Genomic DNA, 27,663 nt, shown 5'->3' on the forward strand with positions numbered 1-27,663 from the left:
CGAGGAGGTAGAATGCAAGGACTGATTTAATATTCGCGCCCAAGGAGATCGGCCGATCATGATCTTAATTCCAAATTTGAGGTACCTTAGATTATATGAATTCGGGGAATACTGGAGAGCAGCCACCCAAATCCTTTCTGTGTCCTCTCGGTGTCTTCCGTCGCACCACCGCCTCCTCTCTCTACACTCTCGCACTCGCAAGATTGCAATCACAAGGTTAGTTTCCTCATTTCAAATCACACTTCCATATGATATTTATTTAGCACGATCAAATATTCATTTTCAATTTTATAAACCAACCCCACTGAAATTTGCCCCAAATTAATGAAATCAGTTCTTACTTTTTAGATGGCTGCTTCTGGAACGAAACCTGGTGTTCCCGTAATTTTACGAGAATTGGAAGCTTGGAACCTTCTTCATTTTTCAAGCATGATCAATTCCTTTGAGTTACTGGAAGGTAAATTACAACACTCATCCCCTTTAATCTTTTTTCATTTCATTTCCATTTTCAAGTATCAACATATCACCTAGTACCAGTACTGGTACTCTATGTTGGTGCCATAGTGACCAAGCGGTATGGCATTGATGTACCAGTATTGGTATATTAAGGTAATAGTACTAATAGTTGTTTTATTAACATACCACCTTGTACCAGCACTGATGCTATAAAGTGAATATTGATTGGTACCAATACTAATACATCAATGCCTCGGATCCATTAAAATAATCCAAATTATGAGTTTGGATCCGTATCGTCCGATCGGAAATTTGGGCCAATCCAGCTCTTGGTGGAATGCACAGGGCCCAGGTCGCAACTCAAAATTTGGTTACGGGGATCCGAGGCATTGATGTATTAGTATTAGTATATTAAGGTAACAATACTAATAGTTGTTTTATTATTTTATCAAGGCTTGAAGCTTATCAAGCTGAGACTGGAATTGCTGAGATCGGTGACAGAAATGTCAGATTGAAAATCGACACCCAGCATTTGACTTACCTCGTTTTCTGTGCTGGTTCTTTGTACCAGTTCATTGATGAATTGGTTATTGGCTTCAATACCAACAATGTATGTATCTTTTATCAATTAAGCTAATCAACTTGTTTTTTCTCATTGGCGTAGTAAATAGGGTTATTGGTTGTAATGTCATGCTTTAATTTTTTATTTACTAAATTGTTGTTTTATTTTAATATTTTTGTAGGTGTTATTACATTCTTTTGGGGAGGATGGTAGATGGGCTAGATCTAAATCTATACCAGCAATCTCTCCACCTCAGTAGGAAACATGAATCCTATATATCAAAAGCTGAATTCAGAAATTAAATTGTCTAAAGAATGAGCTTTTATGCGTGTTTGTATGTGATGAAACCCAGAAATTACTACCCGAATCAGTTTGAGATGCCCCATATAAAGTCAATTCCATAATTTTTTTAAGTTAAGCTCACAACCTACTTTGTTTGTATGAAAGAGTATTTATATCTCATAATGAACTCGGTGGGTTTTATCCACTTTCTTAAAAAAAAAAAAAAAATAACTCCTAAGCAATCAGAATGTACTGCTGGAGAACTAAAACATAATATATAGAATTATATCTAAATTGCCTCTAACTTATCTCTGAGAGAGATTAATTATTACAAAGCAAGCAACTGATACGCCCTTAATTTGTTTGAAGATTGCTGACTTGGTATTATTCAATTGATGTGTGTGATGGTCGGTTTCGATGTGCTGCATTTTAGGTGTTTTTGTCACTGAGAAGGTCGCTTTCTGGCTCGCTCCTTCCTTGCTAAAGCTGGATATATAAAAACTACAAATTAGTATATGAAAAAAAGATATTGCCTGGTGAAATACAATAGCTTTACAGCTAGCTTTCCAAAGAGAAAAAAGATATGGAACTATGGGAGGTAAACATACTCACTTTTCCTAAAGAGGCACTCGCTGCTCTTCTAAAAATCTTGGAGAAAAGAAAAACAAAAAGAACCAACTGACACCGTTGATAAACTGCAAAAGAGTAGTTGAAGTAAATTTATCTTAATCTATGTTGGATTAGCACCTGGTGTGGTATGATGAAGTATGTACTCATTTGAGGAATCAATTTAAGAAACAAGAAAAAGAAAAAAGAAAAGAAAAATAATGATAAGTGGTACTGAAAATTATCATTGATAAGCCAAAATGATATATGTTGAAACCTAGGGTTTGTTGTATAAATTAAGCCGAGTTTTGTTGAAATTAGAATTTAATTAGGTTAGAAATGTTTAAAAGTTCAAGTTACTGCCCTAGCTGTGTTTATTTTGTAGGCAATCAAGTGCTTGGAGCTTAACGGAGGAAGACGAGCTATCTGGAGCAAGAAAGCACGAAGTCTGGCGAATTTTCACTTTTATTGCGGGCCGCAATTAATTTCTTGCGGACCGCAACCAACTAGTCAGAACTGATTTGCAGAACAGAAAATTTGTATTATTATTGCGGCCCGCAATGGAGGGTATTGCGGCCCGCAATAAACAGTTCCAGAGCGAGATTTTTGCTATTATTAGTTGTTTTTATTTTCTGAAAAAGGATATAACTGTTTGAGGGACGAATTTTAGACATTAGAAAGAGAGAGAAAGCACAGGAGAATAGGGAGAAAAAGGAGAGACGAAAGGAGGGAGAAGAAGATAGCGAATTCTTCGAGCGGTTACATTGATTTCTTTCTTTTAGAACTCTTTTACTTGTTATTTCTCTTGTGTGCTTCAGCCATGATTGGCTAAGGTTATTTCTAGGGTTGATTAGGGTTAGACTTGAAACTTATGTCATGGATTAGTTGATTTTATATTATATTTACTTGTTCCTTGGTATGATCTTTTTTTTATATTATTTGATTGTGATAACTTAATCGAAATTGCATGAAACCCTAGGATTCGGTATTTACAATTGAGAAATTGAGTATTTAGTCCTGACCATAAAGAATAGGGTATTTGATAGGCTAAATACCGAGAGGCGACGCTTATCTTATACGGGCTTAACCCGATAGGTTAGAAAATTGTACCAAGTACCGAGAGGTGACGAATAACTTTCTATACCAATTGGGATAGTTAAGAACTTAATATACTTTGGATTAGTGTAACTAAGTACCGAGAGGTGACATTTATGCTAATTTAAAGACGGTATTAACATAGAGATATCACTTTATACCGATAACATTAGACTGTGCCTTCATAATTATAAGAACAACCTTAATAAATCAATTAATCGTGACATTAGTGGATAGGAACCCTAAGAGACCCTGATTTCTCATTCTTGCTTAAAAACCACATTTAGATCTAGAATTTAGTTAATTCAATTTGATCAGCAACAAACCAAACCATCATAAAAACAAACAAATTCCTTTTATTTCCTTTTACTAAATTAAATTAGTAGATTAGGTTTAATATTCCGAATTGTCCCTGTGGAGACGATCCCTAAGTACTACTTGACAAGGTTGTACACTTGCAACCAAATTGAGGGTAAAATTAGGATTTATTACTTGTGTAGTAAAATTCACATCAATCATTAATTGGGACCTACCAGGTTTAATTGAATACTTGTAACTAGAAGCACCATCCAGCAGAGAGTACTGATTAGTCTTGTAGGAACCTATCTTGTTTGCCCCATTGATCATATTTGTCCCTACAACAAGCAATTGAAAAGAAATTAAAAGAAACAAATTAGTGCATATATAAGTAAATATTTTACAAAATGAGTGAGGCTATGGTACTACGCATAGCGCTAAGGATCAATATTTTCATTTTCTAAGTCCAAATAGTTAGTCTGAACTGTTCAACATGATTTTCAAATGGAAGTGTATTAGCAAACTAAATTTTAAATTTTTAGATAGGTAGAAAATCAAAGGGAACTAGTCATAAACTTTTGTACCTTAGGACAGAGAATTAGTACATGTGTGGTATGATGAAGTATGTACTTATTTGAGGAATCTATTTAAGAAACAAGAAAAAGAAATAAAATAATAACAGGAAAATAATGATAAGTGGCACTGAAAATCATGATTAATTAGAACCTATCAAGTTCATCTAAAGCACCATCCTGCAGAGAGTACTGATTAGCCTTGTCGGAAGCTTTTGGGTCAAGCCTGAAAATTCATTTTTCCAATATATCAACTCTTGTTAGTTACAAGATGAATCAATAAAGGCTCAATTTTTTTTTTTTAGAAAGGAAATGATTCAATAAATATTTACAAATCGTCCTCTTACTCATTGTTATTGTCCTCTTCCTCATTGCTCGATCTCGTCCTCCTTGTCCTCCGCATCATCCTTTTTTCCAATTTGTGAGATTATTGAAGAGTAGGGTCCCTCTTTGCAGAATTTTTCAAGGTCAGGGCACTCTGACATCTTAAGCTTTTTAAGAGAAGAGAGCCATTCACCTCCAGGTAGCTCCTTCACCCTTGGGCAATCAGACACCCAAAGAGTTCCCAACTCTTTAATTTCTGGTAACCAACTCGGCAAAGAGGTCCAACTTATGCATGAGAGATACAACATATCCAGCCGCTTTATGCCTGAAATCAACTCGACTTGAGGACACTCATCTAGTTCCAAAACACTGAGACCACTGAAATAATCTCCACATTTCGGAACTTCTTTTAAAGAACTGCATCCATAGAATTCCAGCTTTCTCAAACTAGAAAAAAGCCATATGTTATTTTCTGCCTGGGCAGGAAGTTTGCCAGTTAGGTTTGGGCACATTCGGATTGACAGCCGTATCAAGTGTTTCAAGTCTCTAAATTCAAGAGGCCAGGAAACAAGAGTGTTGCAATTAATAATTTCCAAATATTGAAGAAAATTAAATGATCTCCATAGACCCGAGAAACCCAACAGTGAATGCAGTAACATTGTAGGCATGAAAAAACTGTTAGTTGAATCCATTCGCAATATTCTAAGTTTCTCAGTGCCTTTTCGCTCCTCCACCTCTTCTTTTAATGTTGGAAATGGCTCATTATCAGCACTACTTGCTTTTGCAATGTTGGCTTCTTCAACTAAGCTCTTTGCTTGAGTAATTACATTTGTGACAGACCAAAGCAACCTATAATTTTCTATACTTGCGGTTATGTGTTTAAGTTGAGGAACAAGTGGCATGGTTTTCAGATTTGGACAGCTGGTGATTTCTAATTGATCAAGCATGGTGAATATTATGACTCCTCTTCTTCTGTTTCTCCTCTTCTTCGGTTTCTCCTCTTCTTCTGTTTCTCCTCCTTCCTCCTCTTCTTCTGTTTCTCCTCCTCCTATTATCGTATGAATTGCTTCTTCATGCCACCTTTCCAACTTCTTCAGACCAACCAATGCCAGCCTCTTGAGGCTTGGAAAATATTGCCCTGAGTTATCTTTCTCATCGGTACGAGATATACAAGTCAAATTCGGCATGTGCTTCAAGCAGAGAACTTTAAGGGACGGCAACTTCCACACTGCAGGAAGGGTTTCGCATTGTGAGCAACCAATCAAATGAAGTTCAACAAAATTTACGAAACCCATTGCCACTGGATTGGCAAGCCAAGCTGCGAATTCACCGCCCCCATATTGCTGTACTTTTAACACTTTCAACTGGGTGTGAGGTTGTAGAGCCTCCAATACTCCCAAATCATTATTATCTTTTGACATAACTAGTGGTTCAGTACCCCAATTTAAAGTCAGTCTATCCAAATTTGTCTTTGAAACCAAATCAGCCTCTTTTGCAACTGTTACAGTTTTCACCTTACGTAAGTTATACAATTCAAGCAAACCACCGAGATGCAAGCCCTTTATTTGATCAATGCCGGTGCTGGTATTTTCTTCTCCAACAATGTAAGTTGTGAGGGTCTGTAGATTACTGAGCTGCCTAAGATGTGCTGGCATTTTCTTTAGCCTGGGGCATTTATGGATATAGAGATGCCTCAGGCTTCTCATATATTTCATATTTTCCGGAAGGTGGTAAAGGAACAAACATTTCGAGACATTTAAAGTTTGTAGGAAATATAATAAGCCTATGGATTCCGGTAATATTTTGATTCTACTTCTGGATAGATCGAGATATCTCAAGTGTCTCATATATTTCAGTACCAAAAGATCCGGCTGAAATAAAGCAGAGTGCAAGTGCAACCCTCTCAAGGAGTTTGCTATGGGCACTGCACTGCAATTAGCATTTCTAATAAAGGGATCACCTGGGGACAACAAGGTACGCGCGGCTGGATTGGCTTCTAACAATTTAGGAATATCTATTTGTGAATCACCAGAAATAGATAACAGGTAAGGGTTTTGCAGTGCAAATTCTCTTGCAGCAATTACTGCCTGCTCATGTATAAGGTCCAGCATCTTGCATGTTACTCTACTATGGTATCCATATTTGTTCCCGTATGAATCTTCATGAACGAGTTTAACATCCACAAAGAAGTGCCTCGAGACAAGCTCATTGAAAACAATGTTACCATTTTCTTCCGGAGGCATTGATCTTGATCCATCTGAAGGCAATAATAGACCATTGGCCATCCAGAGTTTGATCAAAACCTCCTTGTCCATGTAATATCCCTCAGGAAAGAGAGAACAAAATGCAAAGCATTGCTTAACTTGAGAACACAAGTTATCATAACACACCTTGATAATTTTCTCAACAGTTGCGACACCATCAACAGTATAATATTCCAATTGGTTAATTACTTGTCGCCATTCTTTAGGCTGTTTCTTGAACCTCATCAGAGCACCCATCATATTCAGTGCTAGAGGTGATCCCCCACATGTGACAACAATTTTCCACCCCATCTGTTCTAATATCTCTGGAGGAGTTTCATTAGCATCATCCGAAAATGCTTTCTTACAAAACAGTTTGCATCCATCTTTAGCTCTCAAAGGTTTTAGTACATAATTATAATTACGATTGAACTTGGGATGCTCACCTCCGAACATCTGCCCAACTTCTTGAAAACTGCTTGTAACTATTAACCGAATTCTCTTTACAGTTAGCATCAACTTCTTGAATTCCGATATCAGTTCCTTACAAACGGTATGCACATCATCCAATACAACAAGGCAGCTCCTGTAATATAGTTCTTGAGAAAGGCGAAGCTCTAGTAAATCTGTATCACCTTTGGATATGCAACAGTCTTTCCCTATTACTTGATCAATTATGGATTTTATGATTTTACCAATGTTAAATTCAGATCCAACATCAACCCATACTACACAATCAAACTTGGATTTGACACGAGGACTATTGCATACCAATCGAGCCAAGGCAGTCTTGCCTATTCCTTGTGGACCCACAATGGAGATACAGACATTTCTGACTTCTGATAGGGGTGGATTCCCAATTTGTCTAATTTCTTCATCTCTTCCAACAATTTCTGTCGAACGTAAGAAATTCAGGTGTTGCGGCATTTCTAGAGATGTTATATTTATCTCCTGACCTGGTTGAAAGTTGAAAGCTCTCATCCTTTCGTCAAGGCCATCAATTCTGTTAACAATACTACCAATTCTATTTTCAATTCCTTGCAGCGCCCCACTCCGATGAATGCTACTAGTCTTAAAACAAGATAAGAGGAAGAGACCAACCCTTACTCTGTCACCATTCTGATTCCGGCAGCCGTTGGCCTCAGCCTCTGCCTGGAGCTTCGCATATCTGAAATCATCTACTATGTCCTCAGCTTCATATGCCGCTGCGTTGAAATCATCAAGCCAGGTTCTGACATCGGGTTCAGCTTCAGCACGTAATTCGGCATCAGTGAGCTTGTGGAGGGCATCAGTGAAAAATTCGAGCAGCTTCTGGCGCTGTTCCTCCATCTCGAGCATCAATCCGGACTGTTGCAGGAGAGGTATCATACCCGATATCAGCATGCTTGCCATTGCTTGCTAATTCGAGCTAAGTTGAATGAGGATGAAGAGAGAATTAATTAATGTTTGAATTTTGAAAGCAGTAGAGAGTATAGATCTTAACACTTTAATTAAAGGTTTTAATTAAAGATTGGTGGCTGTTGCATGCAGGAGACAACAATGAATTAAAGGAAGAATATGGAAAAGGAAAGCAATACAGGCACATGCATGTCTACAAAGTTGATGCATGGAGTGTAGTGGAGGAAAACTTCTGGTTATGTGAGAAAGCAATACAGGAAAGCAATACAGGATAAAGGAAGAATATGGAAAAGAAAAGCAAAAGGAAAGCAATACAGGTCACACTTCCATATTCGTGTACCTCAATGATTTTCAGCATTAAACCTTTTTAACTTAGATTCTCAGTTGTAGCATCAAAGCAACTTCCATATTCGTGTACCTTAATTATTTTCAGCATTAAACTCTAACTTGGACATGATCAAATTCTAATTACTTCTGGTTATGTGAGAAGATTCACCTTTTTAAGTTAATTATTATTTTTCACCAAGTTAATTATTCGTATGATAGTAACACTAGCGCAAAAAATAAAACGAAAAAAAAAAAAAATCAAAGTTTCAATTGCTGGCAAGAAAAAATAACAAGTTAAATAATCGACGTCAATTTCAGATGATTTTTCTTCAATATCAATTTATTTTTATTTTTAATAATTGTAAGATGGGAATTTTTTTTTAAAAACCATAAGTAAAAAAAAGATTTACCAAACCAATTTGATTGTTTTGGTTTTTACAAAAACCATAAGAATCGAGATGTTATTTCGGTCTAATGTATTTTTTTCGGAACCGAGATGTCATTTCGGTCCGAAGTGTTTTCACAAGTTTTACCCAATATATAGTTACATCATTTTTTTTTTTAAATATGTGAAAAAAGATCGCACCGAAATGCATCTTGGTCCCCAAAAAAAAATTCTTCGGACCTAAATGAGATCTTGGTTCTTATAATTTTTGTGAAAATCAAACAATCAGATTGGTTTGATAAATTATTTTATCAAGAGCTTGGGAAATATGTAAAGGCATCGTACCAACATCTGTCAGTTATAAGTGGGTCCTTAGGTAAGAACTTAGTAGAAAAAATCATCTAAATTGTTTGTCTTGTATTTAATTGCAAATTAAAAAAAGTATTTGGGATACTGAAAAAATATTTGATTGTAAAATTTACAATCAAATTTCATTTGATGAGTAGAACTAAAGTGTTCTTAATTAAGTTCATTATTTTTTTTTTTGTAAACAACTCTAAAACTTATCTGATTGACTTTAAATGAGGAATCTGAATTGTTGAAACATGTCTATTTTATGAGTGATGCATCTATATGGAAAAAAAAATTATCTTTTGAATTAATTTAATATAAAGTAAAGTGGTCAAAATTAGAATTTTATAAATTAATTTTAATGCATTCATTTTTTTTGAAATTTTTTTAACCACTTGACACTATGCAAAATTAATTCAAAAATTTTAAATTTTCACATGTAGAGTTGTAGACACATCACTTGTAAAGTATGTGAGTTTCAACGGTTCAGATTTATCATTTAAAAGAAGAATATGGAAAAGGAAAGCAATACAGGATAATCAAACTTCTGGTTATGTGAGGGGTGATGATACTAACACACTACTTTTTTATTTGGACACAACAACTTCAATTTTTTTTAATTTTATAGACATTTTTGTCCCTCCATACATATATCTTTCAACTTGCATTTTGATTCTCCAGATATTATGAAATCTTCTGGAACAAAGACCATTTATTAGTTACTATATATTCTACATTATGAAATATTTATCTAATTTGAAAGAATTACAACAAAAAAAGGTAACCCGATTAATTTATCTATTTTGAAAGGATAACAACAAAAAAAATATTTCATATGCATTTATCTAATTTGAAAGAATAACAACAACAAAAATATTTATCTAATTTTTTATCATTTTTTTTAGCAAATGTAACATGATTAATTTATTCTTATTGTGTTATTAAAGCATAAATAAATTTAAAATAACACCAAATTGAAAAAAAAAAAACTGCAATAAAGGTATAAGATTATTATTGCAATGGAGCTTTTTTGTTTCAAAATAATGTTGAGAGAAGTCGTGAAATAGACACTTTTATTTATTAATTTATGTTGAGATAAAAAATTGGTTATTTCTAGTGTACACATTATTTATTTATTTTTAAGTAATTTTATATTACCTTGTAGCATTTATGTTTTGATTAATTTTTGAAAGCTCTCTATTGTTTTTTAATATGGTCATATATTCTATTATTATGTAATTTAATAATAGATTTTAATCTTATTTTAAAAATCAAGAAAAAATATTAATTACTATCATATACAAATGGTTAAGATTACTTTAAGTCCAAATAAGAAATCACATAAACATGTTAATTTTAATGACCTAAATCAGTGAGAGAATAAAGCTGCTGAAAAAAACAATTAAAGAATGGCCAAATTGTATACATATCATCAACCAATAAGGTACATGTTTATTTCTTCATAATAATGATTTATTTGTTATTTATATTATTTTCATAACTGGAGTTTTCACCCAATACATTTTCTTTTCAAAGAATAGAAATAATAAAACTAAAAACCCATTCTTTACATGAGTGAAAATTAACCTTGATCGGATAAAGGAAGAATATGGAAAAAGAAAGCAATACAGGATAGAGGGAGAATATGGAAAAGAAAAGCAAAGCAAAGCAATACAGGATAGAGGAAGAATATGGAAAAAGAAAAGAAAAGAAAAGCAATACAGGTCCCACTTCCATATTCGTGTACCTTAATTATTTTCAGCATTAAACCGTAACTTGGACATGATCATATTCTAAACACTTCTGGTTATGTGAAAAGATTCACCTTTTTTAAGTTTAAGACAGGTACTGCTAAGAGATACTTTTCTTTGCTTAATTTTTTTTCACTGTACTTATTTATCTCTAACATTATTATGTTTGACCAAGTTAATTATTCGTATGATAGTAACACTAGCGCAAAAAATAACGAAAAAAAAAAAAATCAAAGTTTCAATTGCTGGCAAGAAATAATGCATGTCAATTTCAGATAATTTTTCTTCAATATCAATTTATTTTTATTTTTAATAATTGTAAGATGGGGATTTTTTTTTAAAAACCATAAATAAAAAAAAAAAGATTTACCAAACCAATTTGATTGTTTTGGTTTTTACAAAAATCATAAGAACCGAAATGCTATTTCGGTTCAAAGTGTGTATTTTTTTCAGAACCGAGATGTCATTTCGGTCTGAAGTGTTTTCACAAGTTTTACCCAATAGTTCCATAATTTTTTTTTAAATATGTTAAAATGGTTCAGACTGAAATGCATCTCGGTCCCGAAAAAAAAAATTTGGACCTAATTGAGATCTCGGTTCTTATGATTTTTGTAAAAACTAAAACAATCAAGTTGATTTGATAAATTATTTTATTGAGAGCTTGGAAAATATGTAAAGATAGTAGAAGTGGGACCAAGATTGGATTGCAAAATGAAAAAGGCATCGTATCGACAGATCGACATCTGTCAGTTATAAGTGGGTCCCCCAGGTAAGAACTTAGTAGAAAGAATCCTCTAAATTTTTTTTTAATTGCAAATTCAAAGAAGTATTAGGGATAATGAGACAACATTTGATTGTAAAATTTACAATCAAATTTCATTTGATGAGTAGAATTAGTTTGTTCTTAAGTTTATTAATTTTTTTTTGTGAACAACTTTAAAACTTATATGATTGATTTTAAGTGGCGAATCTGAATTATTGAAACCTGTCTATTTTACGAGTGATGCATCTACATACAAAAAAAAATTAACTTTCGAATTAATTTAGTATAAAGTCAAATAGTCAAAATTAAACATTTTTAAATTAATTTTAATGCATTCATTTTTTTGAACTTTTTATTACCACTTGACACTATGCAAAATTAATTCGAAAATTTAAAATTTTCATATGTAGACACATCACTCGTAAAGTATATGAGTTTCAACGGTTTGGATTTATCATTTAAAACAAATTCGATAGGTTTAAAATTGAGTTCGAAAAAAACTTGGTGAATTTAGAAACACCTAGTTCTACTCTACATTTGATTGGTCTATCTGAAATTTTACCCTGCGCAAGTCGGAATTCAGGTCCCGTGAAGTAACTCAATTTTTGGGTTTTAGATCCAGACCGTCCGATTTGAATTCGTGAAAATCCATCCGAAGCAGAGCGCACACATCCCAAACAACGAATTAGAATTCCGAAATGATCTTGAGTGACGGATTATAATCGGACGGTTCCGATCCAAAACCAAAAAGTTGGGTTACTTTAAGGGATCAGGACCCGCGCAAGGTGTGGTTATTCAAAACTTCTCTTGCCATGTCAGCATGGCGATTCTATTTCCGACTCGTCCACTCAGCTATATTTTTTTTTACGGATCCATATTTTAGAGGTGGAAGTGACTACTTAGTTATCGGAAGAGAACTTCATTTGTTTTTTTTTTCTTTTTTGGGATTGCATGAAGTTTTAGAGTTCAAATCCAGTGCGGTACCCTACCGTGTTTAATGAGATCTTTATTGTCCGATTGAACCTGGCATCAGCCCTTGGCACCGAATGATTTGGCTGGAGTTATTCTACGCGGTACGGTACCGTAGGGAGGATACTCACCCAAAATTTCATATGTTTCGTTGAACTTGATGGAGCCCCCATTTGGCATTGGTAGTAGATTAGTAGTTCTGTTCCTAGATAGATATACTTGACACATCAGATCAGATCATCAGACGCTACAACATGGAGAAAAAAGAAAAATCACTAAATAATTAGAGGAATGTAAGATTAAACGGACATGGACTTTTAAATGGACCCATTGTACCCCTTACTATTTATTTTGGCGGTAGATGTACTGCAGCGGATGGTTCAAGCTGTTAGCACACTGGTTAGAGCACCCATTTCACCCACCATAAGGGAATCAATTATCTCACTACAGTATGCGGACGACACGGCATTTATTGTGCATGCTGAACCAGGAGTATTAGCAACTTTCAAAATTGTACTCAGATTGTTCTCGGAGGTCTCTGGCCTTCTGATAAACTACACCAAGAGTGCAATTATACCCTTTAATATGTCGGAAGAAGAGGTGCAAGTAGCTGTGGTTGTTCTGGGTTGTGATAGAGAGGACCTGCCAATGGATTATCTTGGAATGCCACTAACAACAAGGCAACCCAACAGAAGTGCCTATATCAAGTTAATCGAGAAGATAGAGAGAAGAATGGAGGGTTGGAAGGGGAGGCTAATATCTAGAGGAGGTCGTGTACAACTGGCAAAGTCGGTTTTATCATCTATTCCTACATACTTCATGACTTGTTTTCCGATGCCGGTATGGGTAATTGACAGTATCGATAGAATCCGAAGGAATTTTATTTGGGGCAAATCGCAAAATCAGCAAAGGGGCATGTCACTGATTAACTGGGAGACAGTAATACTACCTAGAAGGTGGGGAGGAATGGGTGCCCCTGATTTAAGAGTTCATAACTTAGCACTAATCTTGAGATGGTGGTGGTCCACATATACTAATCCTGAGTCCATATGGTCACAAACGATTACCAAGTTGCAGGGATTGGGCTCTGATGCTAATGGACCGAGAATCTGGAAGGCACAAGGTTCATTTTTCTGGAACTACCTAATGAAGATTAAACACATCTTTCATTGGAGTGCGTATTGGGAAATTGGAGATGGATTGAGAATCTCGTTTTGGTTTGACACGTGGCAGGACCACCCAATAATAAGGGGTAATGAGGCAGATTATCCTAGGATAAGCCTAAGAAAGGCGTTACCGATAGCGCATGTTATTGCTCCCGAGGTGGTTATAGAAGAGCAAGTGCAGTTCTACAACACGAGAGATCGCCTAGTGTGGGGATGGAGTAGCCAGGGGGTATATTCAGCAAAATCTGTTTATAGAATGATGGTTGGAGAAGGAATGATAAGATGGGGTTATGAATATAGTTGGAAGTGTAAGATGCCACCTACAGTTCACATATTTGCATATTTGGTCCTAAAAGACAAGATCCTGACACGTGATGGGTTACAAAGAAGGAATATACGGTGTGAAACTAGCTGTGAGATGTGCGGTCGGTGTGATCTTGAAACGCTCCTGCATCTGTTATTTCACTGTCCTTATGCGATGAGGGTATGGGATCAGGTATCTCAGATTTTAGGATACAAAATCATGATACATCAACCATCAGTAGACGAAATTTGGGAAGAGTCATGGGCAACAGTAAGAAGAATGGAAAGGGTGTCAAAAAAGGAATGGACCACGCAATTTGTTGGGACGTGTTGGCATATTTGGAAGAGTAGAAATGGGAAAATCTTTAGAGGAACCAGCGTGACTGAAGAGAACTTGGCAGAATGGGCGGTGCAGGAGACCAAAATGTGGTTGCAATGGTGCTAGAGCGGTGTTAATAGCTTCAGGCAATAGGAATAGAAGGTATATACACGTTGTATAATCATGATGTAAAACTTAGCAGTATCTGCTAAGTATTTCAAAAAAACAAAAACAAGGAAAGCACTAAAAGAATCTTTTAGCAGGCAAGTAAGCAAAAACCAAATCAACAAATTCCTACATGTCAGAATGATGTTACCTCTTTCTCAATCGAGTCCCTTGTCGGTTCGCTCAACTGGACGATCGATCCCTCCTCGAATCTTGATCTAACGATGAGTAATTAGTTGGAAATAATTAGGTGTAAAAGCAATATAAAATCGTTTACCCTTGATTCATCATAATAAGTTGTGCCTAAACTTGCTAATTTCAATTTTTCAAAACTCTAAAATCAGATGGAAAGAAAATCAATCAAGAAATAGAGGAATACCATGAATCACAATCTCAATAGAAATCACGCTTCTTCTTCTCAATCTGAGTAACAACCCATAGCGTAAATGCTCAGGCCACTGAGATAAAACGAGCGAAACCCAAGATAGGATTTGAGAGGAACCGGTTCAGTAAATCCGGAGCAGTCCCTGCGAGAGAAAGAGAGGGGGAGCAGGTGGGGCGGAGTTACTCAAACGTGCGAGAGAGACAGTGGAGTGGCACGCACAATAGCAAACTAGAGTGTTATTCGCTAGTGTTTGGCTCAGAGAGTTTTCAGAGAGGGCTCAGCGACAGAGGGAAGAATCATGCAAGAGAGGGAAGTTTCACGAGAGAGGAGGCAGGGATTGATTAGAGGTGGCCATTTCTTTCTTAATTTCACTTCAAGGATATAATTAGAAATACGAAAATACGTATTCTAAAACAGAATTTTTCAGATTATTTTTTATAAAAATTGTATAAGAATGGTATTTTCACAATTAATGAAGTTTTAGAGTGGCATTTCTACCATTTTGAAGTTTGTAGTGGCATTCTCACATTTTGAAAGTTTTGTAGTGGCATTTTCACAATTTTTCCTATTTTAAATATGATATGACAAAGTTTTTGGATGTTTTCATGCAAAACAGAGATAAAATATGTCAGTAGTAGCAAGGGCAACGCTCTCATATGCTTTACCCTGTTAAAAAATCAGAAGTTGTTTTTGGAAATTTGGAGAGTCCAATTTAAAAAAAAAAAAATTACAACTATCAACATTACAGTAAAACATGTTCAATAATTGCAATGCATGTTATTTCACAGTGCATTGCTATTTCTTGCCAGTCATGTGCATAGCATTTGCAACGGCTATATTTGAATAAGTAACAAATGCATAGAAATTACATACACTCATCATTTACTTAATTCTATATGCTAGTAAATGTATTCGGTGCCCTGCAAATTAACAGGCAGTACCAGCAAAAATTCAGATCCAACACGATACCGAACCGTGTCAGGTGAGATCTGAGTCGTCTGTTTTATTCTGGCACGAATCTCAAAGCAAACCCCCATCTCTAGTAAATATATTCCAATATATTTACAAAAATAAAACCTCAACTAAACAAAACAGATTCCATTTCAATTGAAACTGGCACCTCGTGTCCGCATCGTCTGCATTAACAAAAAAGAACATCTTATCTTTTGAGTTAATGTATATCGGCCGTCTGATTGTTAATATTATTACATATCTAATTTGCACAAATTTTAATGCTGATCAGACGGTGCAGATGCATTAACTAGATTCTTTTCTGAGTTAATGCAAAGGATACGAATACTCGGAGCAGACGCTACAACACCGAGAAAAAAGAATCATTGAATATTGAGGAAGGTAAGATAAAACGGAACATGGGCTTGCTTTATTATACTATATTATAGAGAGTGTGAAAGCCCATTGGCCCAATTTTATCTCGCAATGATAATAATTAGTCCATGAGAAGACGGCCCAACAATAAGATACCTCTCCAGTTGCCGGGACTTGATAGTTTCTTATTGATCTCAACTGTCCCTTATAGATCGAACGGTTCTCGATTTTGATGGTCCAAATCCGGGCTCGATCTCGGCCGAGCGATCGTCAGTGAATGGAGTCTGGATTCGCTTAACTAAAATTTAATGTTTGGATCCAGACGGTCGGATGTGGAATTCAAGGACAGCTTTAATATTCGCGCCGAACAGTTCAGACGGTCTTGATCTAAACACAAATTTTGAGTTAACCTTAGGTGATATTAATTCGGGACTACTGGAGAGGAGCGACCCGAATCCTTCTCTTTCATCATCGCCTCTCTCTAGTCTACACTCTCGCACTAGCAAATTGAAATCACAAGGTTAGCTTCCTCATTTCAAATTGTAATCACAAGGTTAGTTTCCTCATTTCAAAAACCCAACTCCAGTGAAATTTGCCCCAATTAACGAAATCAGTTCTTACTTTTCACACCATAGCAATAGCAACAGATGGCTGCTTCTGGAATGAAGCCCGGTGTTCCCGTAATTTTGCGAGAATTGGAACCCTCTTCTCCATTCTTCAAGCATGCTCCCTTCGAGTTACGGGAAGGTGAACTAGAGCACTCGGCCCATTTAATCTCTCTTCATTTCATTTCCCTTTTCAAGTATCAACATATCACCTTGTACCAGCGCTGGTGTACCAGTATCGGTTGTTTTATTAATATACCACCTTGTAGACTGATACTGTAAACTGAATCACAATTATGTATTGATTGGAACCGTTTGATTCCTTTTGTTCCATCCTTACACCATGTTCATACCATAACAACCCGGGGTTAGGACCCCCTAAAGTAACCAAATTATGAGTTTGGATCGGGACCATCTGATTGGAAATTCAGGCCAATCCAGTCCTTGGTGGAATGCACAGGGCCCATATCCAAACTCAAAATTTGGGTTACTTTAGGGGAACTGAAGCATTGATGTATAATTAGTATTGGTATATTAAGGTAATAATACTATTAGTTTCTTTTATTATTTTGTCTAGGCTTGAAGCTTATCAAGGTGAGACTGGAATTGCTGAGATCAGTGATGAGGTGTCAATTGAAAATCGACACCCAGCATTTGACTGACCTTGTTTTCTGTGCTGGATCTTTGTACCAGTTCATTGGTGAAATGGTAATTGGCTTCAATACCAATGATGTATGTATCTTTTATGAATTAAGCTTCTAATTAACTTGTTTCTTCTCTATGGCATAGTAACTAGGGTTATTGGTTCTAATGTCATGCTTTAATTTTATTTACTAAATATTATTTTATTTTAATATTTTTGTAGGTGTTATTACAAGCTCGTGTGGGAAAGATGGTAGAGGAGCCAGATCTAAATCTATATCACCAATCTCTCCACCTCGGTAGAAAACTTGAATCCTATATATCAAATGCAAGTAGATCTAAAAGAAATTTAGGGTAATTCTACTAAATTTTGATTGATTTTTAATTTTTACATGATAGAAATTAAATTGTCCAAAGAATGAGCTTTTTTGTATATTTGTTTGTGATGAAACCGAGAAATTACAACCCGAATCAGTTTGAGATGTCCCATATAAAGTCAATTTGATAATTTTTTGAAAGTTAAGCTCACAACCTACTTTGTTTGTATGAATGAGTACTTCTCTCTCATAATGAACTCGGGGGGTTTTAATCACTTTCTTCAAAAAAAAAAACTCCTAAGCAATCAGAATGTACTGCTGGAGAACTAAAACATATTATATACAATTATATCTAAATTGCCTCTAACTTATCCCTGAGAGACATTAATTATTACAAAGCAAGCAACTGATACGCCCTTAATTTGTTTGAAGATTGCTGACTTGGTATTATTCAATCCATGTGTGTGATGGTCGGTTTCGATGTGCCGCATTTTAGGTGTTTTTCTCACCGAGAAGGTTGCTTTCTGGCTCACTCCTTCCTTACTAAAGCTGGATATATAGAACCTACAAATTAGTATATGAAAAAACATTGCTTGGTGAAATACAATAGCTTTACAGCTAGCTTTCCAAAGAGAAATAGATATGGAACTATGGAAGGTAAACATACTCACTTTTCCTAAAGAGACACTCGCTGCTCTTCTAAAATCTTGGAGAAAAAAAAAACAGTTGACGCCCTTGATAAACTGCGAAAGAGTAGTTGAGGTAAACATATCTTAATCTATGTTGGGTTTGTCAGCTTTCGACGATCTACTGAGACTCTGCGTACAAGTTCTAGACACGTGAGGTGTTCATTTCCATCATGAAAGTGACAAAAAAATACCAATAAAGTTCACAAAACAAATACAAGGAATTGAAATCAGATACAAATCTGTTGTGATTCTTTGGAATCACAGGACTCTATTATTCTAAATCCATTCATTGATATGTTTGGAGATTTGTGCATAAAAAATAAATGTTTTTGAGATTCGTGCATTACAAAAAATGAAGGGGTGGATTTGGAATCATAGGGTCCTGCGATTCAGCAGATCTATTTCCATTGAAATCACTTAAAATTAGCGAATGAAATAAGGAAAGATCCGTAGTCCCTTTCTGGACGCGCACAGCTGCAATATATATATTTCTTTCAATAGGCTAGCTACTTAAAGGGAACTAGTCATGAACTTTTGTACCTTAGGACCTAGGTATGATAAAGTATGTACTCATTTGAGGAATGAATTTAAGAAACAACAAAATGAAAAAAAATAAAAAAAATAACAGTAATATAATGATAAGTGGTACAGAAAACATCATTAATTGGGACTTACCAGGTTTAATTGAATACCTACAACTAGAAGCACCATCCAGCAGAAAGTACTGATTAGCCTTGTAGGAAGCTATCCTGTTTTCCCAATTGATCATATTTGTCCCTACAACAAACAATTGAAAAGAAATTAAAAGAAACAAATTAGTGCATATATAAGTAAATAATTTACAAAATGAGTGAGGCTATGGTACAACGCATAGCACAGATTGGTCTATACTACGGATCAATATTTTCATTTTCAAAGTCCAAATAGTTGATCTAAACCGTTCAACATGATTTTCAAATGGAAGTGTATTTGCAAACTAAATTTTAATTTTTTTATAATTTTTTACTAAATTTTTAGTTAGGCAGAAAATCAAGTGATTAGTGCAGGTGTGGTAACTTAGGACCTAGGATTAGTAAAGGTGGTATGATGAAGTATCAACTTATTTGAGGAATCTATTTAAGAAACAAGAAAAAGAAAAAAAATAATAACAGGAAAATAATGATAAGTGGTACTGAAAATCATCATTAATTGGAACCTATCAAGTTCATCTAAAGGACCATCCTGCAGAGAGTACTGATTAGCCTTGTCGGAAGCTTTCTGGTCAAGCCTGAAAATTTGTTTTTCCAATATATCAACTCTTGTTAGTTATAAGATGAATCAATAAAGGCTCAATTTTTTTGTAGAAAGGAAATGATTCAATAAATATTTACAAATCGTCCTCTTACTCGTTGTTCTTCTCCTCTCTTCCTCATTGCTCTCGTCCTCTTAGTCATCCTCTTTGTCATTCCCCACGTCGTCCTCGTCCTCTTCCTCTTCCTCATTGCTCTCGTCCTCTTCATAATCCTTTTTTCCAATTTGTGAGATGATTGAAGAGTAGGGTCCCTCTTTGCAGAATTTTTCAAGGTCAGGGCACTCTGAAATCTTAAGCTTTTTAAGAGAAGAGAGCCATTCACCTCCAGGTAGCTCCTTCACCCTTGGGCAATCAGACACCCAAAGAGTTCCCAACTCTTTAATTTCTGGTAACCAACTCGGCAAAGAGGTCCAACTTATGCATGAGAGATACAACATATCCATCCACTCTATGCCTGAAATCGACTCGACTTGAGGACACTCGTCTAGTTCCAAAACACTGAGTTCATTTCCACATTTCGGAACTTCTTTTAAAGAACTGCATCCATAGAATTCTAGCTTTTTCAACTCAGGAAAGAGCCATATGTTATTTTTTGCATGGGCAGGAAGTTTGCCAGTTAGGTTTGGGCACATTCGGATTGACAGCCGTATCAATCTTCTCAAGTATCTAAATTCAAGAGGCCAGGAAACAAGAGTGTTGCAATTAATAATTTCCAAATATTCGAGCCCATTAAATGATCTCCATAGACCTGAGACACCCAACAGTGAATGCGGTAATATTGTAGGCATGAAAAAACTGTTAGTTGAATCCATTCGCAATATTCTAAGTGTATTACTGCCCTCTCGCTCCTCCACCTCTTCTTTTAATGTTGGAAATGGCTCATTATCAGCACTACTTGCTTTTGCAATGTTGGCTTCTTCAACTAAGCTCTTTGCTTGAGTAATTACATTTGTGACAGACCAAAGCAACCTATAATTTTCTATACTTGCGGTTATGTGTTTAATAAGTTGAGGAACAAGTGGCATGGTTTTCAGATTTGGACAGCTGGTGATTTCTAATTGATCAAGCATGGTGAATATTATGACTCCTCTTCTTCTGTTTCTCCTCTTCTTCGGTTTCTCCTCTTCTTCTGTTTCTCCTCCTCCTTCCTCCTCTTCTTCTTCTTCTTCTTCTTCTTCTTCTTCTTCTGTTTCTCCTCCTTCCTCCTCTTCTTCTATTTCTCCTCCTCCTATTATCGTATGAATTGCTTCTTCATGCCACCTTTCCAACTTCTTCAGACCAACCAATGCCAGCCTCTTGAGGCTTGGAAAATATTGCCCTGAGTTATCTTTCTCATCGGTACGAGATATACAAGTCAAATTCGGCATGTGCTTCAAGCAGAGAACTTTAAGGGACGGCAACTTCCACACTGCAGGAAGGGTTTCGCATTGTGAGCAACCAATCAAATGAAGTTCAACAAAATTTACGAAACCCATGGCCACTGGATTGGCAAGCCAAGCTGCGAATTCACGCCCCCCATATTGCTGTACTTTTAACACTTTCAACTGGGTGTGAGGTTGTAGAGCCTCCAATACTCCCAAATCATTATTTCCATTTGACATAACTAATGGTTCAGTACCCCAATTTAAAGTCAGTCTATCCAAATTTGTCTTTGAAACCAAATCAGCCTCTTTTGCAACTGTTACAGTTTTCACCTTACGCAAGTTATACAACTCAAGCAAACCACCGAGATGCAAGCCCTTTATTTGATCAATGCCGGTGCTGGTATTTTCTTCTCCAACAATGTAAGTTGTGAGGGTTTGTAGGTTACTGAGCTGCCTAAGATGTGCTGGCATTTTCTTTAGCCTGGGGCATTTATGGATATAGAGATGCCTCAGGCTCCTCATATATTTCATATTTTCCGGAAGGTGGTAAAGGAGCAAACATTTCGAGAGATTTAAAGTTTGTAGGAAATATAATAAGCTTGTGGATTTGGGTAATATTTTGATTCTACTTCCGGATAGATCGAGATATCTCAAGTGTCTCATATATTTCAGTACCAAAAGATCCCGCTGAAATAAAGCAGAGCGCAAGTGCAACCCTCTCAAGGAGTTTGCTCTGGGCACTGCACTGCAATTAGCATTTCTAATAAAGGGATCATCTGGGAACAACAAGGTACGCGCGGCTGGATTGGTTTTTAACAAATTAGGAATATCTACTTGGGAATCACCAGAAATAGATAACAGGTAAGGGTTTTGCAGTGCAAATTCTCTTGCAGCAATTACTGCCTGCTTATGAACAAGGTCCAGCATCTTGCATGTTACTCTACTATGGAATCCATATTCATTCCCGTATGAATCTTCATGAACGAGTTTAACATCTTCAAAGAAGTGCCTCGAGGCAAGCTCATTGAAAACAATGTTACCATTTTCTTCCGGAGGTGTCGATCTTGATCCATTTGAAGGTAATAATAGACCATTGGCCATCCAGAGTTTGATCAAAACCTCCTTGTCCATGTAACATCCCTCAGGAAAGAGAGAACAAAATGCAAAGCATTGCTTAACTTGAGAACATAAGTTATCATAACACACCTTGATAATTTTCTCAACAGTTGCAACACCATCAACAGTATAACATTCCAATTGGTTAATTACTCGTTGCCATTCTTCAGGCTGTTTCTTGAACCTCATCAGAGCACCCATCAAATTTAGTGCTAGAGGTGATCCCCCACATGTGACAACAATTTTCTTGCACATCTCTTCTAATATCTCTGGACAAGTTTCATTAGCATCATCCGAAAATGCTTTCTTACAAAACAGATTCCATGCATCTTTAGTTCTCAAAGGTTTTAGTACACAATCATAACCACCTCTGAACATCTGCCCAACTTCTTGAAAACTGCTCGTAACTATTAACCAAAAGCTACATACATTAGTTTGCATCAACTTAATAAATTTCAATATCTGTTCCTTACAAACAGTACGCACATCATCCAATACAACAAGGTAACTCCCGTAACATAGTTCTTGAGAAAGGCGAAGCTCTAGTAAATCTGTATCACCTTCGGATATGCAACAGTCTTTCCCTATTACTTGATCAATTATGGATTTTGTGATTTTACCAATGTTAAATTCAGATCCAACATCAATCCATACTACACAATTAACAGAAACAGATTTGAAAACATTGTTGCATACCAATCGAGCAAAGGCAGTCTTGCCTATTCCTTGTGGACCCACAATGGAGATATAGACATCACTGTAAATAAAAATTGCATCCTTAATTTCTACAATTTCATCATCTCTTCCAACAATCTCTGTCGGACTTGAGAAATTCAGGTGTTGCGGCATTTCGAGAGATGTTATATTTATCTCCTGACCTGGTTGAAAGTTGAAAGCTCTCATCCTTTCGTCAAGGTCATCAATTCTATTAATAATACTACCAATTCTATTTTCAATTCCTTGCAGAGACCCACTCCGATTAATGCTACTAGTCTTAACACAAGATAAGAGGAAGAGACCAACCCTTACTCTGTCACCATTCTGATTCCGGCAGCCGTCGGCCTCAGCCTCTGCCTGGAGTTTCGCATATGTGAAATCATCTACTATGTTGTCAGCTTCATATGCCGCTGCGTTGAGATCATCAAGCCAGGTTCTGACATCGGGTTCAGCTTCAGTGCGTAAAACACGTAATTGAGAATCATCCACCGCTGCATTGAGATCAACAAGCCAGGTTTTGACCCCGGGATCACCTTTAGCGCGTAATTCAGCGTCAGAGAGCTTGGTAAGGGCATCGGTGAAAAATTCGAGCAACTTATGGCGCTCTTCCTCCATCTCGAGCATCAATCCAGGCTGTTGCAGGAGAGTTATCAGACCCGATATCAGCATGCTTGCCATTGCTTGCTAATTCGAGCTAGGTTGAATGAGGATGAAGAGAAAATTAACTAATGTTTGAATTTTGAAAGCAGCAGAGAAGGATAGATCTTAGCACTTTAATTAAAAGTTTTAATTAAAGATTGGTGGCGCGCTGTTGCATGCAGGAGACAACAATGAATTAAAGAAAGAATATGGAAAAGGAAAGCAATAGAGGATAATCAGTGCAAGCACATGCATGCATGGAGTGTAGTGGAGGAAAACTATATCTGAAGTTAGCTTAGATGCTCAGTTGTAGCATCAAAGCAACTTCCATATTCGTAACTTATGTATATGGTCAAATTCTAACCATCAGATTCACCTTTTTAACTGCTAGGAGATACTTTTCTTTGCTCAATTGTACTTATTTATCTCTAACATTATTATGTTTGACCAAGTTAATTATTCGGATGACCATTGTTGCCGGATTGAAAAACAAATAAATCAAAGTTTCAAATACTGGCAAGAAAAAATAACAACTTAAATAATGCACGTCAATTTCAGATGATTTTTCTTCCATATCAATTTTATTTTTAATAATTTTAAGATGGGGGATTTTTTTTAAGAGTAATGATTTCATCCCCCTCATTCTAGTCCCCTAACAGTCCCCCTGACCATTAACTACTTATGGTAACTATTTTTTCCATTCTAGTTAGTCTTTCTAACTGTTTTGATTCCTCTTTCTCTCCCGATCAACAAAAAAAAAAATTACAAACTAAATAACATAAACTCCACATGAAAAAAGAAATAACAATCTAAACAACAAACTAAATAACATAAACTCCACATAACAAAAATAACAAAGATAAACACGATTTTTTTTTTAAACCCTAATTCATCCAACTACTTCTTAGAATAAGCATTGAACGTACATGAGACAAAGTAAACAGCAGCAAAGCTAGAACAGTTAACTAACGGGGTCAATTAAGTAATTATCAAGTATTTGAATTTCCCTTGGAATAGAGTTTTCTAATTTTCATTGGTGTCAATTGACCCCAAAACCTTAGAATGTCGTCCAGCCACTGTTTGTAAAATACAGAAATTAATGAAGCAAATATTTACTTTGAGGTTAGGAGTCAGAACGGGAAATTTGACACCATCCACATTTTGTATTGCTGCGATGACATCCTTGGCATCAGCAAGCTGTGATTACAAAAAAAAAAAAATAATAATCAATTACACACTGGATTTACCAATTTCGTATATACCATTGTAATTTTTTTTAAATAAATGTAATTTCAGTATCTAGAATACTTTTAATATCCAAAAGTGACACAATATCATCCTCAATTTGTTAAATTTGCATTTATACACGAGACAAAAATTAAAAGGATTTCACTGCAAGAAAAACACAGTTCTGACCTGAAGGACCCACTTAGGAGAAACGAAGCTTGTTGCCTCTATAACTGACAATCCCGAAGAAACCAATTTTTTAGCCTTTACGATGCCTTTTTCATTTTGCAACCCGTCCCTCGGTCCCACTTCTACTATCTTTACATATTTGGGAAGCCCCCTATGAAACTGTCAAATGTTGCATTTTAGTCCACCATCTTCCAATTATTTAAAAAAAATATAGTTTTTGAAGAAACAATCAACTGAAATTGATGTTTACCACCAATTGAAACTTTGATTTTTTTTCGGTTTTTAATCTGAAATAGTTTTGATTTTGTAAGTGCCCGGCACCAATGGTATATTGTTGTTACCATTATACCGAATAATTAACTTGGTCAAAGATAATAACAATAGAGATAAATAAGTGGAAATTGAAATTACAACCTTCATTCTATTTTTGCAGTGCCATTTGGGAAATCGATTGATTCTTTCTCCGACTGAGGTGACTGATTGATTATCGGAAGAGAGAACATTTTTTTTTAGGGATTACGTGAAGTTTTTGAGTTCAGATCCAGTGCGGTACAATATCATGCAGAATAAGATCATCGACGTCCGATTTAATATGATACGAATCTTAAAGAGGATCCCTATAATCTAAATAGGCACCGAAATGAGTTTGGCTGGAAGTACCGTAGGGATACTAACCCGAAGTCTGTATGTTTGTTGAACTTGATGGGACCCATTGGCAGTAGATTAGTAAGTTGATAGATTGGAAAAAGAAAAATCATTAAATACTGAGGAAAGTAAGATAAAAGGGAAATGGGCTTGCTTTAATAAATGGAGAGTGTGAAAGGCCCAATTTTATCTCGCATTAATAGTCCATGAGTTGACGGACCAATTGTAGAGAGTCCTCTCCAGTTGCCAGTATTTGGTTTCCGATCCCCTACAGTAACTCAAATTTTAAATTTATATATACACCGTTAGATAAGAATCTGAGGAGGTGGAATGCAAGGACTGATTTAATATTCGCGCCCAAGGAGATCGGACGATCAGGATCTTAATACCAAATTTGAGGTACCTTAGATTACATGTATTCGGGGAATACTGGAGAGCAGCCACCCAAATCCTTCTGTGTCCTCTCCGTGTCTTCTGTCGCACCACCGCCTCCTCTCTCTACACTCTCGCACTCGCAAGATTGCAATCACAAGGTTAGTTTCCTCATTTCAAATCACACTTCCATATGATATTTATTTAGCACGATCAAATATTCATTTTCAATTTTATAAACCAACCCCACTGAAATTTGCCCCAAATTAATGAAATCTGTTCTTACTTTTTAGATGGCTGCTTCTGGAATGAAACCTGGTGTTCCCGTAATTTTACGAGAATTGGAAGCTTGGAACCTTCTTCATTTTCAAGCATGATCAATCCCTTCGAGTTACTGGAAGGTAAATTACAACACTCATCCCCTTAAATCTTTTTTCATTTCATTTCCATTTTCAAGTATCAACATATCACCTAGTACCAGCACTGGTACTGTATGTTGGTGCCATAGTGACCAAGCGGTATGGCATTGATGTACCAGTATTGGTATATTAAGGTAATAGTACTAATAGTTGTTTTATTAACATACCACCTTGTACCAGCACTGATACTATAAAGTGAATAATGATTGGTACCAATACTAATACATCAATGCCTCGGATCCCTTAAAATAATCCAAATTATGAGTTTGGATCCGTATCGTCCGATCGGAAATTTGGGCCAATCCAGCTCTTGGTGGAATGCACAGGGCCCAGGTCGCAACTCAAAATTTGGTTACAGGGATCCGAGGCATTCATGTATTAGCATTAGTATATTAAGGTAACAATACTAATAGTTGTTTTATTATTTTATCAAGGCTTGAAGCTTATCAAGCTGAGACTGGAATTGCTGAGATCAGTGACAGAAATGTCAGATTGAAAATTGACACCCAGCATTTCGACTGACCTCGTTTTCTGTGCTGGTTATTTGTAGTTATTGGCTTCAATACCAACAATGTATGTTTCTTTTATCAATTAACGCTAAGAGGAGAGTTCAAATGTCTCCATTTTTTGTGCCTCCATCATGCCTCCATTTTTAAAAACTTTAGTAACTCAAAATTTAAATCTTAAAATTCAAAACCATTGGATATGAACTACATCATTTTATATATGCACATATAAAAAATTATGGCATTTCAACTTTATTTTGGTTGTCATCTTGAGCTTATAAAAATGTATATTAATGTAGATAATTTCTAGATATTGATTTTTCAACTTATTGATTCATATAAAAACAAAATCAAAATGTGATAATTTTTTATGGACACATAGAGAAAATAACATAGATCACATCGAACAGTTTTGTTTTGACGTTTAAGTTTTAAATTTTGAATTATTTGAGTTTTTAAAAATAGAGGTATGATGGAGGCATTTGAACCCTCCTCTTAAGCTAATTAACTTGTTTTTTCTCTGTGGCATAGTAAATAGGGTTATTGGTTGTAATGTCATGCTTTAATTTTTTATTTACTAAATTGTCGTTTTATTTTCATATTTTTGTAGGTGCTATTGCAAGCTCGTGTGGGGAGGATGGTAGAGGGGCTAGATCTAATAAGCCTATATCAGCAATCTCTCCACCTCAGTAGAAAACTTGAATCCTATATATCAAATGCAAGTAGATCTAAAATAAATTTAGGGTAATTCTAGTAAATTTTGATTGATTTTTAATTTTGACATGCAAAAGCTGAATGTAGAAATTAAATTGTCTAAAGAATGAGCTTTTTTGTGTGTTTGTTTGTGATGAAACCGAGAAATTACAACCCGAATCAGTTT

At 35.7% G+C, this 27,663-nt stretch overlaps 2 protein-coding genes and 1 pseudogene across 2 annotated transcripts; 2 read left to right on the forward strand and 1 right to left on the reverse strand.

The window, feature by feature from the left end:
* Positions 1 to 181: 181 nt before the first annotated feature.
* Positions 182 to 27,621, forward strand: LOC144553962 (CST complex subunit TEN1-like). Its single transcript, XM_078302135.1, has 4 exons — positions 182 to 216; positions 16,693 to 16,792; positions 17,228 to 17,382; positions 27,394 to 27,621. The coding sequence occupies exons 2-4, from the start codon at positions 16,693 to 16,695 to the stop codon at positions 27,529 to 27,531; spliced, it is 393 nt and encodes a 130-aa protein (XP_078158261.1). The 5' UTR covers positions 182 to 216; the 3' UTR covers positions 27,532 to 27,621.
* LOC144554372 (CST complex subunit TEN1-like) lies at positions 349 to 1,399 on the forward strand (annotated as a pseudogene).
* On the reverse strand, positions 1,457 to 7,873 carry LOC144553958 (putative disease resistance protein RGA1). Its single transcript, XM_078302128.1, has 5 exons — positions 4,218 to 7,873; positions 4,025 to 4,096; positions 3,535 to 3,636; positions 1,913 to 1,995; positions 1,457 to 1,786 (listed from the first exon to the last, which is right to left on the reverse strand). The coding sequence occupies exon 1, from the start codon at positions 7,827 to 7,829 to the stop codon at positions 4,239 to 4,241; it is 3,591 nt and encodes a 1,196-aa protein (XP_078158254.1). The 5' UTR covers positions 7,830 to 7,873; the 3' UTR covers positions 1,457 to 1,786; positions 1,913 to 1,995; positions 3,535 to 3,636; positions 4,025 to 4,096; positions 4,218 to 4,238.
* Positions 27,622 to 27,663: the final 42 nt, after the last annotated feature.

Source organism: Carex rostrata, chromosome 5 (assembly GCF_964058835.1).
Source record: "Carex rostrata chromosome 5, lpCarRost1.2, whole genome shotgun sequence".
NCBI classification, from domain to species: domain Eukaryota; kingdom Viridiplantae; phylum Streptophyta; class Magnoliopsida; order Poales; family Cyperaceae; genus Carex; species Carex rostrata.

Coding starts and splice junctions, on each gene's coding strand:
- LOC144553958 (XM_078302128.1), bottom strand. CDS start 7,829: ATGGCAAGCATGCTGATATCGGGTATGATACCTCTCCTGCAACAGTCC.
- LOC144553962 (XM_078302135.1), top strand. CDS start 16,693: ATGGCTGCTTCTGGAATGAAGCCCGGTGTTCCCGTAATTTTGCGAGAA. Junction 16,793..17,227: donor TCCCTTCGAGTTACGGGAAG/GTGAACTAGAGC, acceptor TATTTTGTCTAG/GCTTGAAGCTTATCAAGGTG. Junction 17,383..27,393: donor TTGGCTTCAATACCAATGAT/GTATGTATCTTT, acceptor ATATTTTTGTAG/GTGCTATTGCAAGCTCGTGT.